This window comes from Camelus ferus, chromosome 31 (genome assembly GCF_009834535.1).
Source record: "Camelus ferus isolate YT-003-E chromosome 31, BCGSAC_Cfer_1.0, whole genome shotgun sequence".
NCBI classification, from domain to species: Eukaryota; Metazoa; Chordata; class Mammalia; order Artiodactyla; family Camelidae; genus Camelus; species Camelus ferus.
This window is the reverse complement of record NC_045726.1, coordinates 4,114,011-4,132,372: the sequence shown is the minus strand read 5'-3', so window position 1 is coordinate 4,132,372 and position 18,362 is coordinate 4,114,011. Positions and strand designations below refer to the sequence as shown.

At 45.7% G+C, this 18,362-nt stretch overlaps 1 protein-coding gene across 1 annotated transcript; it reads left to right on the top strand.

Moving 5' to 3' along the window:
* The first annotated feature begins 239 nt into the window (after window positions 1-239).
* On the top strand, window positions 240-17,216 carry CBR4 (carbonyl reductase 4). Its single transcript, XM_032471201.1, has 5 exons — window positions 240-546; window positions 2,552-2,672; window positions 3,950-4,086; window positions 6,301-6,435; window positions 15,300-17,216. Exons 1-5 carry the CDS (start codon window positions 405-407, stop codon window positions 15,476-15,478), a joined length of 714 nt encoding a protein of 237 aa, XP_032327092.1. The 5' UTR covers window positions 240-404; the 3' UTR covers window positions 15,479-17,216.
* Window positions 17,217-18,362: the final 1,146 nt, after the last annotated feature.

The following is an 18,362-nucleotide window of genomic DNA, read 5'->3' as shown; positions in this document are numbered from 1 at the left end:
TACGCTGGATACAAATGCGGTGATTTACGTGTCCCGCCTGGCAGGGTCCAGCAGGACGCCCGTGACCCAGGCTACAGGGGCGCCCTCACGGCCTCAAGGGGCTCACCCGGCGGGCACCGCGCCCACGCCGCTTCCGCCCGCGCCGAGACCACAAGTCCCAGCATGCAGCGCAGCCCCTTCCGGCCCAACTGTCACATCGGGTCTCTCAGGCGGGTGCTCGAGCCCGCGGAGGGCGGGGCGCCCAGAGCCCGGCGCGCGCTGACGTCGACTCGCCGACGCGATACTGAGCGCCTTTGTCCGCCCTCGCGGCAGTCCGCGGCGGCGTTGCGGCTGCTTGGAGCCGCGGTGGTGTGAAAGCGCGAGGCCGCTGGAAAGGGCCGCCCCTTGCACGCTCCCCGTCCCAGATGGACAAGGTGTGCGCCGTGTTCGGAGGCTCCCGAGGCATCGGCAGGGCGGTGGCCCGCCTGATGGCCCAGAGAGGCTACCAACTGGCCATCGTCGCCCGGAACCTGCAGGGGGCCAGAGCCGCGGCCGGGGACCTGGGCGGTGGGTACCAACCGGGGACGCCCCGCCCCCTCGCGGCGAGTGTGGGCCGCGGCCGGTGCTGGTCCGAGGGGCGGCCGCCAACGGCCCCTCCAGGAAGCGGCCAGGTCCACCTTGTGGGACAAACGTCGGCGCACGGCCCATGGCGCAGGTGCACTGTGGTCTCGCGAGGCTGCTCGGCCCGCGAGCAAGTGTCCTTGCGCGATGGCGGTGTGCGCACGCGCAGGCGGCATCCGATCCGCTCCCGTGCGTGCGAAGCGCTTACGTCACCACGTTGTCCCGGTGACTCTGGCAGAGGCCTTGAGCTTCGTCCGACCAGGTTCCCTGCTGCTGCACGTGAACACCATCTGTTCCTGTTGTTAGTGACCTCGGGGCAGGGAGGACGGGACGTTTGAGGCCGCGAGCGGCTGCGCTCAGCGAGGAGGGTGGCTGGGGCGCCCGCGGCTGCTGGCGGGCGCCGTGACGGAGCGCCGCCCACGCGGCCCCGAGGGGGTGTGTGTGTGTGTGTGTGTGCGCGCGCGCGGGGCGCGGTGGCGCCTCCGGAGGAAAGTACGCGGGCTCCAGGCCCGGGAGGCGCCCGGGGTGCTCCGTGCCGCTCGGGTGTGCTGCCTCCCGTCGCCCGGACGGAGGTGGAGACGTGGTGGCCCTGTGGGTGACGCCGGGCCGTCGCAGTGGTGGGCCAGATGAGAACTGTCTGGTGGGTGTCTGGGGTCTGGGGCCCAGCACCGCTTCAGGTGGAAGCCAAGAGTGAGGAGGTGCTTGGGGGCCTTGAATTCCCTTGTATTACGTGGTCCAAGAGTGATTGGTTTTCACCCCAACAGTGTCACTTCTTGCATGACTTTACTGTCTCAGGGGTTTGAGGAGTTAATTTTTTTTTCTTTCTCAGGTTTATTAGGTAGAATGACTGCAGTTTGCACATATACATTATATTGCATGTAAATAAATACAATATACTGCATGAATTTTTTTTACTTTACGTATATGATCATTGTTTCTAAGAACAGATTAGAGCTTTAGCTTTTTAAACTTAACATAGTTATCTAAGGAATAAAGCCAGCCACAAAATAAGAATCAACAGAATGCGGTAATCCAATCATAAATGACAAGCACGTGTGCTTACACATATTCAAGAAATCAGTCATCTAAGTTATAAATAATAAGTTCATTTGTCTTTTTTTTTTAAGGTTCCACATGTAAGTGATATCATGTGGCTTTTTTCTTTTGAGGAGGTGATTTTAATGTTAATGTATTAGGCAAGGTTAGCCAGAAGATAAAACAATTGTTTTTTTTTTTTAAATTTCCATTTTAGAGTATTAAAAAAATATATTAAGTTGAGAATGTGAGTAGAGAATGTACACTTTCTTTGAAGTGTAGTTTTTTGGGTATTTAAACATTTCAAAAAAGTGGACATTAAAAAAAACAGTTTTTAGTAAAACAAGTTGTTTTTTTCATGGTTTGTAGTTTTAGCATTTTGTTTTTACAGCTTCCTCCTTTGTCTCATGTCTCCTAATGGTCAGGCTTGAATAATAGTCATTATAATATACATACCACTGTTCACACACAAACAAAAAAATCCTAGAGTTTATCTCAGGGCCAGGAAACCAATTCAACAAAAACCTAGCTGAGTTAGACACTAAGTTATGAAAAAAGGAGCAGAAAACCATTGACACTGGGTGGCATGGGGGTCAGTGTCAAAACTATAAATATTATTAGATGACTCAGAGTATTACATAAAAAAGGTCCTCCCCTCACTTTTTGTTGGTTAAAACAAGTTTCAGGATTTACATTCTGTTGGATTGCTTTATTTCTTCTTGTTCCTTTCTCACACTGGTCCAGTTTATTACACTGAGCTCCTTGAAGTCAGGAGTCCGTACCATCATCATCATCTTTCATCTCTAGGTTCCAGATTGAACTGATCTAGTTCATAGCAGATGCTTAACAAACGTGTTTGAATAGTTTTAAAATTCAAGTTAGAACTCATTAGTACTTCGAATCTAATCTTGTGCAGGAGATCATTTGGCATTTAGCTGTGATGTCTCCAAAGAGCATGATGTCCAACGTACATTTGAAGAGATAGAGAAAACTCTAGGTCACGTTAATTTCCTGGTCAATGCAGCTGGAATTAACAGGTTGGTCACAAATTTAAGTACATGTCTAATGTCTTTATTTTCCCCTCATACATCTTTGAAAGTTAACATATTAACTAGTTTTACTTCTAATTGGAAGAAAAACTTTTAAAACCTGGTCTGTCAACCCACACACTCTTTTCATTCTTTTCTTTTATATGGAGATTAGGATCAGGGTGCAGTTTGATTTTAATATCATGGTCAACGTACATATTTAGCTGCAGAACTTTTCCCGAGCTCCAGAAAGCTCCCTCTGTTTCTTCCCAGTTAGAACTTCCTGTAGGCAACCAAGATTGCTGATTTCTGTCCTCATTTCTGTCACCCATGTTTTCTCAGTTAATACTAATGGAATCAAGAGTGGGTATTTTTTTTTTTAAATAAATTTAGGGCAATATTTGGAGTGGTGTAAAACTTTTTTTTCTAAGCACGACCCAGTGTGGCAGTCTCAGTTCACTGGAGCTGTTTTGGCTTTGTGGAGTGGTTTTAGCAGTTAGGGGTACTTGTGGCTCCACCTGAAGGGGTGTCCAGTCCTCCAGATGGACCCTTTCTGGCCTGTCAGTGGTGAGTTCAGTGCCTCCAAGGCTGTGTTTAACACGGGTTCTCTAGGTGTCCCAGCTCACAGTAAGCACTTCTGATACTGTGCTTGCAGGGAAAAGGGCGTATGTTTCTTGATTTTTAAATTTTTTTTTTAAATTCAAGGTTAACTTCTTTTTTTTTAAAGCAGCTAAGTGCCACTGCTTTTTTTTTTTTTTTTTTAATTTTATTTTGTGGAGGGGAGACTTTTTTTTTTTTTAATTTACTTTTCTAACAGAGGTATTGGGGATGGAACCCAGGACCTTGTGCATGGTGAGCATGCACTCCAGTGCAGAGCTGCACCCTCCCCCCCACCAAAGTCAGCTTCTTAACAGATGGAGGGTTGTGTTACCTGCTTCATCTCGAATGAACTTGGTCGTTTATGTCTTTCAGGGAGTTTGTCTATTTCATCTAAGTGGTTGAATTTATTAGCATAAGTTAGTTTGTAATACAGGATCTTCTCATTATTCACTTACTGTCTGTAGAGTCAGTGGTGATGTCACCTCTTTCTTTTTGTTGTATTTTTGTTGTTGCTTTTTTTCTGGGGAGGTAGGGTAATACTTGTTTAATGGCAGCGCTGGGACTGACCCCAGGACCCCGTGCATGCTAGGCATGTGCTCCACCACTGAGCTGTACCCTCCCCCCTTTAGTTTGTTTTGCTTAATCCCATTTTTAAATTTTTTGCTTTTTGGGGTTTTTTTTGGCAGGGATAGCCTCTTAGTAAGGACAAACACTGAAGATATGCTGTCTCAGCTGCACACCAACCTCTTGGGCTCCATGCTGACCTGTAAAGCTGCCGTGAAGACCATGATTAAACAGCAGAGAGGGTCCATCGTGAATGTCGGTGAGTCTTCACCTGCGTGAGTTTGTCATTATCTTGTGGTACCATACAGATGCTTAGTCAGCTAATGTGGAATTTATTTACTTGTGTAACTTGGGTGGGATGTGTCTTCATTATCTATGGTTAACTGACTAATGGGTAACACAGGAGTCACCAGTCCACATCCTTCCTGTGGTTGGGCAGGTGTCATGTGAGTGACACCGCCAGGTATCAGGGAATTGACAGCCAGTCAGGTGACACGTGGCCAGAGGCGCCCGGCTTTGGTGTCCTGAGGCCGTGTGGTGGACCCGTCCAGCAGGTTGCTGCTGTGCACAGATATGGTCCAGGTTGGCCAGCTGTTTTGATTTTTTAAGAGAAATTGAATACGCTGATTTTTATGTGAAACTGGATTTTCAAAATATGGCCAAGGAGTTGGAAGCTTGTAGACAGTGGGGGCTGAAGAATGATTTCTTCAGCGGCTGCAGGGGTCACTGATAAACCCAGCACCGGGGCCTGAGAGGAAGTCTTCTTGAGAGAGCAAGCTTTTCAGTTCTTCAGGATGGATGTGAGTAGCTCTTGGTCTGCAGTTCATCTGGCCTGTGGGGCACACAGACCGTGGAGTATGAGCCTGTAGACCTTAACACGCAAAATTACCTGCAGTTTCACTGCAGTTTGGTGCCTGGAAGATAGCAGCGTGCTGCCTGCCTTTTAAGTGGTGATACCTTAGAAGGCCACACAAGGGGGAAGCTATTCTGTTGAAGTCAACGACTATCCTCCGTAATACAGGGGGTGTCTTTCCAAGCCAGGATACAGCATTTTCTTTTTTGAAAATGAGACTCGGAAAGAATACCTTGCTAATAAGAATTAGAGCATTTTTGACATTTACCCTTAAAAATGCAAGAGATGAGTTTTCTTGCAAAAGATGGTTGAATGAGTTGACCTTTGGCTGCTAATGTCACAGCCTGGCAATGACTTGGGGTTCTTGTAAGCTGGCAGCTGGCCTGTGTATGTCACCTGATAGAGTGGCATGTGTTTAACTCTAAAATAGCCCCTTTTTAGATACATGTGAAAAACCCACGTCAGTCCTTTGTATACATGCAAGCTGTGAGAATTGTGCCGAAAGTAAATAAAATAGACGATTGAAAATCAAGTCGGAGAATCTCATTACAGAAGGGATTCCTTTAAACTGCTAGAAAGGTCATTGATATTTTGGAAGTTATCACTTTGACTAGGTGGACAGTTGTGTGTGGCGTGCCCCACACTGCCCCAGCTTCCTACCTGGCCATTCCTCAGGCCTGTATTTTTCTTTCTTTTTGTGTCTCTCGTGTTTCTCTGTCCACCTGCGTTTCCTCTGTCTGACGTCTCTTTCCTCTTTCTGTGCTCCACACCTCTGTTCCTACGTCATTAACTGGCTGGTGACATCTAGTGTGGTTAAATATTTCATATTGGACTTGCTGATTATAATATAAAAAATACTCGGAATGTCTTCTCTTTCTAAAGTAAAATTATTTTTGCAATAATTTTGTGAGATTCTAGATTAATTTTTATATCATAATTATAGGTCACTTGTGGAGGAAAATAACTTCCCCGAATTCTGTTCTGCAGGAATTTATTTGCTTATAGTTGATATTTGAATTGTAGTTTATTCTTTCATATTTGTATAGATGAGGCCAGCCAGGAATCTTTGTAGTAGGCGGCCCAAGTTAATACATCACTGAAGGTAGCTCAGTTGCAGTTTTACAGTTTACAGTGGGAGGTTTGGTAGTTTAGATCGATAGTAATTGGGATTCAGTAAGGTTTGTCTTCAGATGGACTGGTTCTTTAGGCGGGATTAAGCACCTCCTTATGTCTGTGTTACAGAATCATGAATCAGCCTTTATCTGACTTTCTTTTCTGGTTTTGACCTCGTCCTACTGGAGGCTTTTATAAATAGTGCAGAGTTTTCATTGTCTTCCTCAGAGAGGGGAGTGGGTTCCTCTTACTTGCTAGAGCGGCTCTCAAGCCCCCGCCTGGCTTCGGGGTTTCACACACGCTTCTTTTGGATATGTTTTCTCTGTGTGTCTGAAGCGGACTCAGACCCCAAATCTTACTACTCAAATGGCAATGGTTAGAATTTCTCATTTTAGCAGAGGACAAGGGAAAATGGTTTGTAGCTCGTTTGTTTACTGTAGATTATCTGGAAATTCGGAATCATAGCCCCATTAATTGGTTTGGATTTGCTTTCCTTTCTTTTTCTAGGAAGCGTCATTGGTTTGAAAGGCAACGCTGGCCAGTCTGTGTACAGCGCCACTAAAGGAGGGTTGGTTGGATTTTCACGGGCTCTCGCTAAAGAAGTAGCCAGAAAGAAAATCAGAGTGAATGTAGTTGCTCCAGGTCAGTGACGACTTCTTGTTTCTTTTAATTTATGTACATCTCTGGCTTTATACCGTGACAGCAGACTCCTCTCGTGTCTGTGAGTACTTCAGCATCGTCAGGCACCTCTCAGAGGGTTGTGGGGCAGGGACACAGGACCTGCAGTGTCACTCAGCTCTGGAGTGGTGCAGCCCAGGACGGCGTGGCTGCGGAGGCTGTGCCCCAGCTCAGGGAGGGGCTGGGACAGTGCCGGGTACCCTGCGTCTTCGCTGAACAATGTTCCTGAACTAAAACCACGTGAAATGCTGCTCATTCAGAAGTCACCTCTCAGTGAAGAACTCTCAGGAGCTGAATGTAAGAATTTCAGTAAGTGGGGTGGGTGGGGAGTGTTGGTAACACGTATCCAGTAGTTGAGAAAGTCCAGATTGTAGACCTTTGGACAACTGTTTCCACTGTCACTGCCTTTCTCCTCTTCTCGGGATCTTTCATCAGTTTGCTGCTCGCTGGGACACAGTACTTGTTCATTAGTTTAGACTTCATCACTGTATCAAAGCAAAATTTTCCGAGTAATGCATCTCTTTCCTGAACCTTTTGGTTTCCGGTGCATGTAAAAGGTACGTTTGCACTCTACTGTAGTCTAGTAAGTGTCCAGTGGCACTGTACCTTAAAAAACAGTGTTCATACCTTAATTAAAAATACTTTATTGCTAAAAAAAAATGCTAGCCGTCACCGGAGCCTTCAGTGAGATGCAGCAGTGACGTCAAAGATCACTGATCATAGACGCCATGACCAACACAGTAATAATGAAGAAGTCACAGCGTGACCCAGAGACACAAGGGAGCGAATGCTATTGGGAAAATGGCGCCGGTAGACCTGCTCAGGGCAGGGCTGCCACAGACCTTCCACTTGTAAAAAACGCAGGACCAGCAAAGTGCAGCGAAGTGGGTCCGGCTGTGCTCCAGAGGGTCAGTACTGCCACAGAGAAGGGGCCACCAGAGGTCACATAGTGTGTGTTCTCACAACGGACGAGATGCTTTTCATTGACTTCACTGTGCCCCAGGCGCTACCCGGCGTTCATGTTAGAATGTCTTCTGGAGTGACCGACCACGGGAGAGGAGGACGTTTAATGAGTTTTCAAAAGAATAGACGTCTCAGTGGGAAGCTGACAGCCTCCTGTGGGAAATCTGTCAGGAACACTTGTGTTCCGGTTAAACGTGTGGGAAAACCAGCCCAGCTGAGGTGCCGCTCACCCGTGAGACAAAGCAGGTCTGACCTGGACTCAGAACCACAGAAGTCAGAGCCTCCTGCAGAGGCAAGGGGGACGTTTTTTAAGGTGCACCTGTTCCTGCTACTGTGCCGACTGGGCGTCCACAGGACTTGAAAATCTTGAGGGGTTAAATGGGACGCAAAGCCAGTGAGCTTGGTTTGTGAGTTACAAGCCATTGGGGAGGACTGAAACGTAGTGATCGAGATTACAGTCCAGGCTGCTCCAGGCTAAAGAAAGCCTCCAATGGTCATGCGAAGGCTCTTAAAATAAATTCGAATGTACAGCCTGCAGCCGGTTTGTTGGTTTTCTGGTTGGTCACCTCAGTTGTTACACAAGACTGTTCCACCACGTGGCAGCCCTCTGCACCTGTGAACACACAGCATTCTGCAAATGATCGGAGTCCCGTTTTAAGTGGGACTTTCCGCAGTACACCAAGTAATCTGCAGGGCAGAGGGAGGGGCTGAGTGTGTGTGGACGTCATCCTTCAGGGCAAAGCCGCAGAACCAGCCTCCCCTGGACCGGGGTGGGAGGGAGACCTCTGCTGAAGCTCAGCTCGAAAAGGTTAAGCTGCTCCCAGGCCCAGGTTGAGAGGGGAGCACTGTCTTACACGCAGGCTCCCTCTCTGATCTGCTGACGTTCCGCAGCTCCCTGAGTAAGTGGAACAGCGAGCTCATGGGCCCCAGAAGACAGCGCTGGGGGTGTGCCGAGTCCACAGGACAGCGGCAGGTGGAGTTGCTTCAGAGTACTGACATGGAAACACATCACGTGCTCCCACATGAGATGCAGCATCTCCGTAACCATCCTGTGGCTGTCCTGTCAGAGGAGGGCAGACACATGCTAACACTGGTCAGCAACAAGCAGGTAGCCTCCCAGAGGGTACAAGCCAGCTGAGCACATGCAAAGTTAGTGCTCGTCCAGTTAGGAACAAAACGGAGGTTGGGTTGCTGCCTCGACTGTCTGGGATTCCACGATTACAAGCAGACAAAGTAGATGCCAGTTTTAAGAAAACATGGCAGTTTAGTGTTCCAGACACAATCTCAGGTCCCAGCAGTGACATCAGAAATCACTTATCTGGAAATTAGAACCGTGTACATGTTTGTAAAGTTTGCAAATAACAAACCAAGAAAAGAAAGAAAAGACCTGTCCATGGCTGACGTTTAATTGTAAGTTTTTTCCAAAAGTTGAGCAGGTTGATAGCAGGCTGTTGGTTCTGGCAGGAGTTGGGCGGCACTGACCGTCCAGGGCTGTATGACGACCTGTAGCCCCGCGAGCCAGGGCCGTGCAGCACGAGGCAGGTGGGACAGGTGGCTGACCAAGGCCAGCGACGTGACAGTAGTAAAGATGCCGAGACTTTCCTTCCCCAAATGCATATTTAAAGATCAAAGACACACAAGTCCAGTTCTGGTTGTACTTGTTAAAGACATACACATGTTTATATGTTTATCTAGGACTTCTTATTAAAATATTTATGATTTTTGATTTATGGAGAAGGAAGCCATTAATTGGCCTGTAAGTGGTACTCACAGATGGCTGTCTGGGTAGAATGCTTCCAAAACGATTGCGAAAAGAATCGAGTCATGAACTGGTGATGAGGAAAAAGTTCCTCGCCCCTTAGGTTTTACTTACAACCTTTCTTTTTAAATTCTGCACTAACTGTGGAACAGCATAACGTGGACGGGGTCTTAGCGACCCTGTGCTGCAGTCGTTTTTCCAGCGGGCAGACCAGGACCCGGAGACAGTGATCTGTCGAAGGTCCGCAGCTTGCTGATGGCGACACTTCCTAAAAGCGTTACCTTTTGATTTCCCGCCGAGCAAAGCGTGAAAATACAGCCTGTTGGATTTCTGGTATATCATGCCGAGCTTTAGGTCTCTCTGTCTTTTTGCTAATACGGTCTGCCTAAAATATCTGGAATCTTCCAGTTTTATAGCTTTTACCTTTACGTTGCTTTTCTTTTGCCAAATTACTCATTGATAAAATTGCCATGATTAGTTAAGAGGCCAGAACAAAGGTGCTAAACCCAGGTCTGCGTTCTCTCTCGTGAGCTGGTGTGATGGGAGGCTGGGTTACTGGATTTTTGAATAAAATGAGTGTCCTCCTGTACCCCTGCCCGTGATCATGGGACCCTTGTCCTGGCAACTGTGGTGCGGGGATGGGTCCCCTGGGGTCAGTAAGGAGGGGCTGACGTCGACCTTTCACGGCACTCGGCACCAGCGTGGACCCTGGAGTTGGGGTTTCGTTTGGCACTGATGTCGAAGCAGCAGGAATCAGGGGCCGTCAGACGTCCCGGTGGCCCCCTGCTTTCTTGTGGGCCTTCGTCCCGGTGCACTGCTGAGTCCCAGAGACTCGCTGAATTCTAGCACTCCGGATCCACAACCACTTGATGAATGCCTAGGTTTAGATACATTCGTTTTTGGGGGGAGAAAAGGAGAAAAAGATAATCCAGAAGCTGCACCATGGTCTTGGCACTGCCTTCTCCATGCATGCTTTGTGCAGCCTGCCTGACTTCGCTGTGAGCCGAGTCTGACGTGTAAAGTGTGTGGTTTGTGGTTAGGGATGGCATGTGTGTGTGTGTGCGCGCCCCTCCCTCCGGACTGCAGCAGCGTGAGTAATGAAGAGTTAATTCTAGGTCACGATGGTCTAAAAGCTGGAGGGTTTAACTTAATGCAAGTGCTCCTTACTCATGGAGACTCGCTCAGCAGACTTCCCGAGCATGTGCGGGCTGGCTGCGTTCCAGAATTACAAACCTGAATGAGGTATTTCTTCCCCAAGGAGCGAGCACAGTGGGAAAGACAGCACGTGAACAGCTAATTACACTGCCGCCTGACGAATGTAAACTAGGTACGCGTGCAACGCAGTGGAGATGCTGGAGCAGGAAGGCTTAATTCCGTCAGCGTGAAGTCGTTGTCAAGACAGCAGGCCAAATAGTGTGAATCCAGTCTGTCCACAAAGGGAGGTTGTATGAGTGAGGGCGGTGTGTGTACGGCCTTTCCTGAGGGGCTTACTTTGCAGTGCAGTGTGCACTACAGGCAGAAACCTGTTGCTGAGAATGTGGGCGCTCATCAGGGTGACCTTGATCATACTAACCCTGGCTACAGTATGACGTGTTACCCTGGCTCTGCTGTAAGTGTCGTATGAATGCACATCATGAAAGTCCAAGTGCGGTGGTAGCTTTAAATCGATTCTGTGCGTCATTTACTAACCTTATTCTCCGTAGTAATTTCAACCAGATTCTTCATCACATCTTTTAACGGAGTTGAGAAACATCAGAATTAATATGTTTCTTTTCAAAGTGAGTTTTCCTGGTCACCTTCAAAAGGAGTTTCCAATTAAGGAAAAATAGTTAAAAAGCAAATCATAATAGGAACAACAAGAACAAGTGAAATAATAAATTAGGTATCATTTGCTGCCTAATATTATTAACTTTTTGAAGACAAATTAGTTGCTAAGCTTTAGTATTATTTATTTTTGTGTGTTAATTAAAATAGATTTTTTTGAATGATGGCCATTCTGACTGGTGTGAGGTGATCCCTCATTGCAGTTTTGATTTGCGTTTCTCTGATAATTAGTGATATTGAGCATTTTTTTTCACGTGCCTGTTGGCCATCTGTTTGTCTTCACTGGTGAAATATTTGTTTAGGTTTTTTGCCCATTTTTGGATTGGGTTGTTTGTTTTTTGTTACTGAGTTTTATGAGCTGTTTGTATATTTTGGGACTTAAGCCCTTGTCAGTTGCCTTGTTTGTAAATATTTTCTCCCATTCCATAAGTTTCTTTTCATTTTGTTTATAGTTTGCTGTGCAAAAGCTTGTAAGTTTAATTATGTCACATGTGTTTATTTTTGCTTTTATTTCTATCGCCCGGGTAGACTGCCCTAGGAAAACATTGTTGAGATGTGTGTCAGAGAATGTTATGCTTATGTTTTCTTCCAGGAGGTTTATAATGTCTTGACTTACGTTTAAGTCTTTAAGCTATTTTGAGTTTGTGTGTGGAGTGAGGGAATGTTCTAACTTCACTGAGTCACATGCTGCCGTCCCGTTATCCCAGCACCACTTGCTGAAGAGACGGTCTCTTCTCCCTTGTGTATTCTTGTCTCCTTTGTTGAAGATTAATTGACCGCAAGTGTGTGGGTTTATTTCTGGACTTTCTATCCTGTTCCACTGATCTGTGTGTCTGTTTTTGTAAACCATCTATGCTGTTTTGATTACTGTAGCTCTGTAGCGTCGTCTGAAATCTGGAAGGGTTATTCCTTCAGCTTCATTCTTTTTCTTCAGTATTGCTTTGGCTATTCTAGATCTTTTGTGGTTCCATATAAATTTTAGGATTCTTTGTTCTAGTTCTGTGAAAATGTCCTGGGTAATTTGAATAGGGATGGTGCTAAGTCTGTAGATTGCTCTGGGTAGTATGGCCATTTTAACAAAATTAATTCTTTCAATCCAAGAGCATGGGATATCTTTCCATTTCTTTAAGTCATCTTTAATCTCCTTAATCAGTGATCTTTATGTAGTTCTCTGCGTATAAGTCTTTTACCTCCTTGGTTAGGTTTATTCCTAAGTATTTTATTTTTTTGGATGTGATTTTAAAAGGGATTGTGTCTTTATTTTTCTGAGCTTTCATTGTTAGTGTAAAGAAATGCCGCTGATTCTGAATGTTGCTCCTGTACCTGCTGCCTTGCCGAATTCTTTTATCAGCTCCAGTGGTTTTTGTGTGGAGCCTTTTGGTTTTTCTATATATAGTAACATGTCATCTGCACATAGTGACAGGTTTACCTCTTCTCATCTGGCTTGGATCCCTTTTCTTTTTCTGGTCCGACTGCTGTGGGACAACACTCAATACTATGTGGAACAGAAGTGGTGAGAGTGGCTTCCTTGTCTTGTTCCAGATTTTAGCAGGAAGACTTACAGCCTTTCACTGTTGAGTGTCACCTGTGTTGGTCAGGGGCTGTCGCGTGCAGTGATGCTGAAATTTGGTAAAGCCTGGACTAATTCATCACTTCATGTTTTTAATTTGATTTCTGTTGAGTTGAGGGAAGGTACATGTGAATTTGGAGAAGCTGCAGAGAGTGTTTCGGGGCAGTGAGAACTGAGGGCCCGGGCAGGGGGGGCTCCCTCTGCTGAACATCAGGTGCAGCAAGGAGTCAGACCACACTGACACCTGTTCATCTTTGAGTCCTGGTTTTGCGGAGCTGAAGTCTGTCCCCTCCAGTCTACTCGCTGACTCCAGCCGTAGAGCGTAGATGGCGTGTGACTGGCCAGGTCTTTGCTGGCAGGTGTCGGCAGAGCAGAGGCGGGACCCAGCGGGACATGTCCTAGCCCAGGGGTCTCCTTCCCACAGAGTGCTGCCTGCGAGGAAAGTCACCAGGGCCGGTTAGAAGTTGCGCCTGGGATTTGCTAACCCAGAGTCAGAGGTCTTTCTGGCAGAATGGCAGAATGTTTTTACCGAAGTTTACTGAGGTTTCATTTTGTTTTGTAAGGTTAAAGAGCATCACTGATTTTCTGCTGAGGGTTGAGAGTTAGTGGGGAAATATCTTATGCCAGTTTGGCTAGAATTGAAAAGGACCTTAAAGTAATTCTATTCTGAACTCTTTGAGAAGACAGCGTGAATGTTTAAGTGTTGAGATTTGTGATTTACTCACTCGGCGTTGCTAACCTGTGAGGTGACTTTTCCTCCTGATGCACTTTCTGAGGCCCCTTTGGAAGTTGTGTCCAGAACCTGGGTGTCCCGAGGCCCTGTGGTCGCTCGTCCAGGTGGCGGGGTTGCCAGGGCCGTGGGTGACTTCAGTGGGTGGAGCGTCACTTGTGTCCACATGGCTCTGCGGGGCTGCTCACGGTCGCAGCATCGCTCCGCCAGCCGCTGCTCCTTCCTTTCGTCCTCGCCCTCCTTCTGGTCACCTCGCTGTCCCCACGGCGAAGGGGGTGAAGGCCAGTTGCTGACTTTGAAAATACAAGTGGCACCGTTTTACAGCAGATGACACGTATTGCACAGTGTAACCTCACAGGAAGCACACAGGTGGACGAGACTGGCTGTTCCAGGCCCTCGTCACAGACGGTCTGAGCTCAGTGCTGTCAGTCTTCTTTCAATTACTTTTTATCTGAATGCAAAGCTAGTAGCTGTTTTAGACAGTGTGGAAACTGCAGACGAGCACAGAGAAGAGAGCAAAGCAAACGTGAGCACTTGTCTTTCCAGTATCTGTTTCTCATCGCCGTTAACACTTTGGTAGGTATTTTTTCAATCATTAGCATATATTCTTTTTTTTCTGTCTCCTTGTAAAAGTGGTATCATTCATTTGTAACCTACTTTGAATTCATCTATAACCTGCTTTTTTAAATATGCAAATGTTGGTTGTCCCTTTTAAATGGGTCTTTCTGCAGCAGCATCCTTCATACCTGCCTGTTGTTCTGTGGTGTGGATGGGCCACGATTTATTTAACCAGCTCTTTAGGAAAGACATGCAGCTTGTTTACAGTTTTTCCCCAACAGTCAGGCTGTCACTGTCATAGGCTTCATGATGGAAAACCTATGATTTCTCACAGGCTTTTGAGAAGCTCTTTGGATTATGTCTAAGTAAAAACCTAAGGCAAAGAAAACTTTAAAGATTACACAGTGTTGCATAACCAACCAGGCCTATGCTGACCCTTACTCGGGTGTGTGTCATGGAACTTCAAATGGAAGTGTATTTAGGTGGGTTTACAGTTTGAGCCATAAATGATTCAATTATAACACAAGCCAATTTGAAAGCTGTATATTTGAGATCGCACATTTAGCTTTCACATTACAGGTCGTGTCTAACTTTTAGTTCATGTATTTTTCATGACCTTAACATTAAAATTTTTTTTTCTAATTATTAATTTCATGAGGATTAATTGTTTGCCTTTTTAAAAAAAGTCTAAATGATTGAGGGTTGTACAGAATACTGATTACTAAGTTAAGTATTTTATAGGTAAGTATTCCTGTGTCTCAGACTGACCTCACAAGATTTGCTTAATAAAATCTGCAGTTCCTCTGGCATATATGTCTGTAGTGTGAATCTTTTAGAATCGGGTGCACACACCACTGCCATGTTAATATTCTAATTTTCTGTGCATGCTTGCATCAGGGTTGGATCATCCCAGAAGGTTTTTTCTTAGACGGATATTGGAAATACAGTCATCTGCCATCTCAGCTGTGGCAGGTGGAACCAATCTTTGTCAGAACTGTTTGTGAAGCCTGCCTTCCCTCTGCGCCGCAACCCTCCCCAGCCCCTAACAGAGGGAAGTTCATCCTTTCTGTTGTTCCGCTGTGTTTGCCTCCATGAGGGCACTCACCAGAGTGCCTTCTGTTGTAATTCAGGGTGCAAGTGAGGGTTTCCGCCGTAGGGTGTATGTTCCTGTTTGCGTCTACCCACTTACATTGTGTTACGAGGTGGCCTGGATACTTGGGGGCCGAGTGCTTTAGTGTTCACTGAATGTTCCCTGAGCTAAATTGAGTAAAAGGTGAGGACTTGGTTACTTGATTGTGAGCACAACTCTGTAATTTCCTAAACAAGGTTTATTAATAGTCTCAAATTTTCAGCAGCAAATTCTTTTTTCCTGTGAAACTGAGCAATGTCATTTTCACCTACTCGAGCAAACGTTTCTCTTTCAGGGTTTGTGCACACGGATATGACGAAAGACTTGAAAGAAGAACACTTAAAGAAAAGCATCCCTCTCGAGAGGTTTGGAGAACCTGAGGACGTGGCCCGAGCGGTCGTGTTCCTTCTGGAGTCTCCGTACGTCACCGGGCACGTGCTGGTGGTGGACGGGGGGCTCCAGCTCACCATGTAGCTGACGCCCACCGGGTGGAGTCGGGCACACTCTGCTTGGCTGTGATGAGACAGTCACGCCTCCGTCTGCTGATCAGACCTGCTGTTCCCCGCGTGCTGATGTCCAGCTTTACACGAGCAGTCTGCGAGAACAGAGCGTGGCGTTGTGCGTTCTGACTGATGGCACCTTACAGGCTGCAGCGGCTTTAGTGTGCTGTCACCCCTCGGTGTCCGTGGGAACCCCAGGTCTTCAGATGTTCCCCTTCCTCGTATAAAATGGCATACATGGTATTTGCATATGACCTACGTATACTTTAAATCATCTTTAGATTACGTATAATATCTAACACCACGTAAATGCTGAGTAATTGACATACAGTGTAAATGCTGTGTAACTAGTTGCCATTTGGAACGTTCTGAACTTTCTAATATTTTCTATCCATGGTTGGTTGAATCCCTGAATGTGGAGCTCCTGGATTTGGAGGGCCAACTGTACAGACAGTTTTCAAGTGATATAAACGGGTAGTATCTTAATTTATATATTTTGTCACAAATCTGGAAAAATTATATAGTCTAATTGTCATTAGTTATTTCATTGTATTGGGCTGAATCCTCTAGAAGTTAACCTTGTGGGCTATTGCCAAAGAGTAAAAGTAATTTACAGGGAAAAAAATTAAATTTAAAAATGAGTGGGAGGGTATAGCTCAGTGGTAGAGCGCATGCTTAGCATGCACAAGATCCTGAGTTCAATCCCTAGTACTTCCACTAAAAATAAAAAGTAATTTACAGGGCATTTGGTTAGTTGTCAGTATGTTAGCAACCCTGCTAATGTTAAACACTATTGGGGTTAGGGAGGGTACAGCTCAGTGGTAGAGCGTGTGCTCAGCATGCATGAGGTCCTAGGTTCGATCCCCAGTACCTCCACTAAAAAAAATTGTACTCATTTCACACGTGCTTGGACAAGCAGTTGTTGCACAGGTTGAAGAAAACAGATACAGACGTGAGTGTAGAGCCTGGTTTCTCTGAGTGGGATTACTCCTCCTCTGAGCTGCGAGGCACAGTAATCTGTAAATACCAGTGTGGTCCAGTTGACCCATCCTGGAGGAGTTCTCGAAGGTGAGCAGGACTAACCCTGGATGGTCTGATTCTGGTGCAGGTCTGAGCCGCACAGATCTCATCGACCTGGAAAGTAGAAGAGGTGTCCTCTGTGTTTTTAAGTCCACAAAACGCTCAGTTTAGCAGGCTACTTAAAAACAGCATTAAGAAGTCATGATACTTGTTGGAAAATTAGAATGTTTTGCGTTAACGAACATAATAATGATTCTTAGCAGAAATTTTAGAAAAATACTTAATTACTTATGAACAATCCTAAATGACTTAATAAAATATGCACTAAAAGTGAATTTAAATGTCTTTAAAGGTAAGTCATTAGTCTTAAAGTATTTGTCTGAGATTCGAGATAAAGACACAAACTGAATGAAAATATCAGACGTCTTTTGCATTCATTGAACTCTTGTGGGGAAGAGCGTGATAATTTTAAATGTCACTGGAGTCAGGTTGATTTTTATTATCTATCATTTTTAAGTGTTTTAAAAATTTACTGCATTTTAAAAAGTAATCTTTTCATAGTTTTATTGGAGCTGAACATTATTTCTTGCAAAATGATTTACTTTTACATTGAAAGTGCAAAAGTATGAACTGGATATATTAAATAAATGCAGAGTAATAAAAATAAAAAATAGTAAAGTCTGTGTTCTAAATGAGGATTCTTAAAAAATTATTTTAAATTTATCTTTGAAATAGTCGTCTTTACTTGGAGAAGTCTGTTGAGGATGTGAGAATGCCAGGGAACTGTGAGTTAGTATCACCAATCAGATTGTCTGCCGAGTGCAGACCCGGTAACACACAGAATGTGCGGGGTGGGGGGTGGCAGTTGGGGTAGCCGTGAGCCTGGGAGCTCCTGCTGAGCCGGAGGTTGGAGGTCGTGCGGACAGAGGAGCCGTGTCCCTGGCATTGCCTCCCTGCAGGCCTTCATCCTGGCCCCTTCCTTTCTCCGACATCTGGGGTCAGGAAGGCAGTGGGGTGTTCTGCTGAGATGGAGGTTACAGATTTGAGCCTTCAGTGTGTGTATTTACACGTTAAGACATAGCCCTTTGTAGCCGGCCCGGCCCTTCCCCGGGCCCACGTCACACTTGTGGGCTACGGCGCCACCCTTCCCCTGCAGGGAGGTCTCCACCCTCCCACTGGCCCCGGAGGACTGGGCACCACACGCTGTCATCCACTTGCTGACATCCACTGTGTCATCCACAGCTGCCTTTCATTTTCAGAGATTCTAGAACTTCAGTGAATTAGCAACACTCACCCTCAGCTGTTATCTGACTCTCGTGAGCCAACAATCCCCCTGTACTGAGTACCCTTTGGGAAATGGTTTATGGTTAAAGCCAATGTGTTAACATTTTTGCATGGAAGGTTTTAAAATTTGTGCTTCTTTACATACTTTTTTCATATTCAGTTTATAAGAGGGTTTTAAACTGCTTTCTCAGAAAATTGTATATTATAGATATGGGGGCAATAATTTGTGCAAAGATGATTTAATGTAAATTCTTCTGTTATCTAGAATAAAGGGAGATGACTGGGTATTCAAGAGTTATGCCTTACCGTGCTGAAACAGTTTTCTAAGCTTTCAAAGTGGAAATATATGTAAATTGAAGTCGAACGTCTGCCCTCACTTGACAAACATACTTAAAGTATTTAATAATTTTTAAGTTTCTTTATTGTAATTGTATCTTTCAACTCCATGGTTAGCTCCTGAGGGTAGAAGCCACTTTAGGTACTTAAGTCACTCTGTAAATGTTGGCTGAACACCTGCTAAGTCTCTTGCACGTCTTTTGATGCCTCCTCCTTCC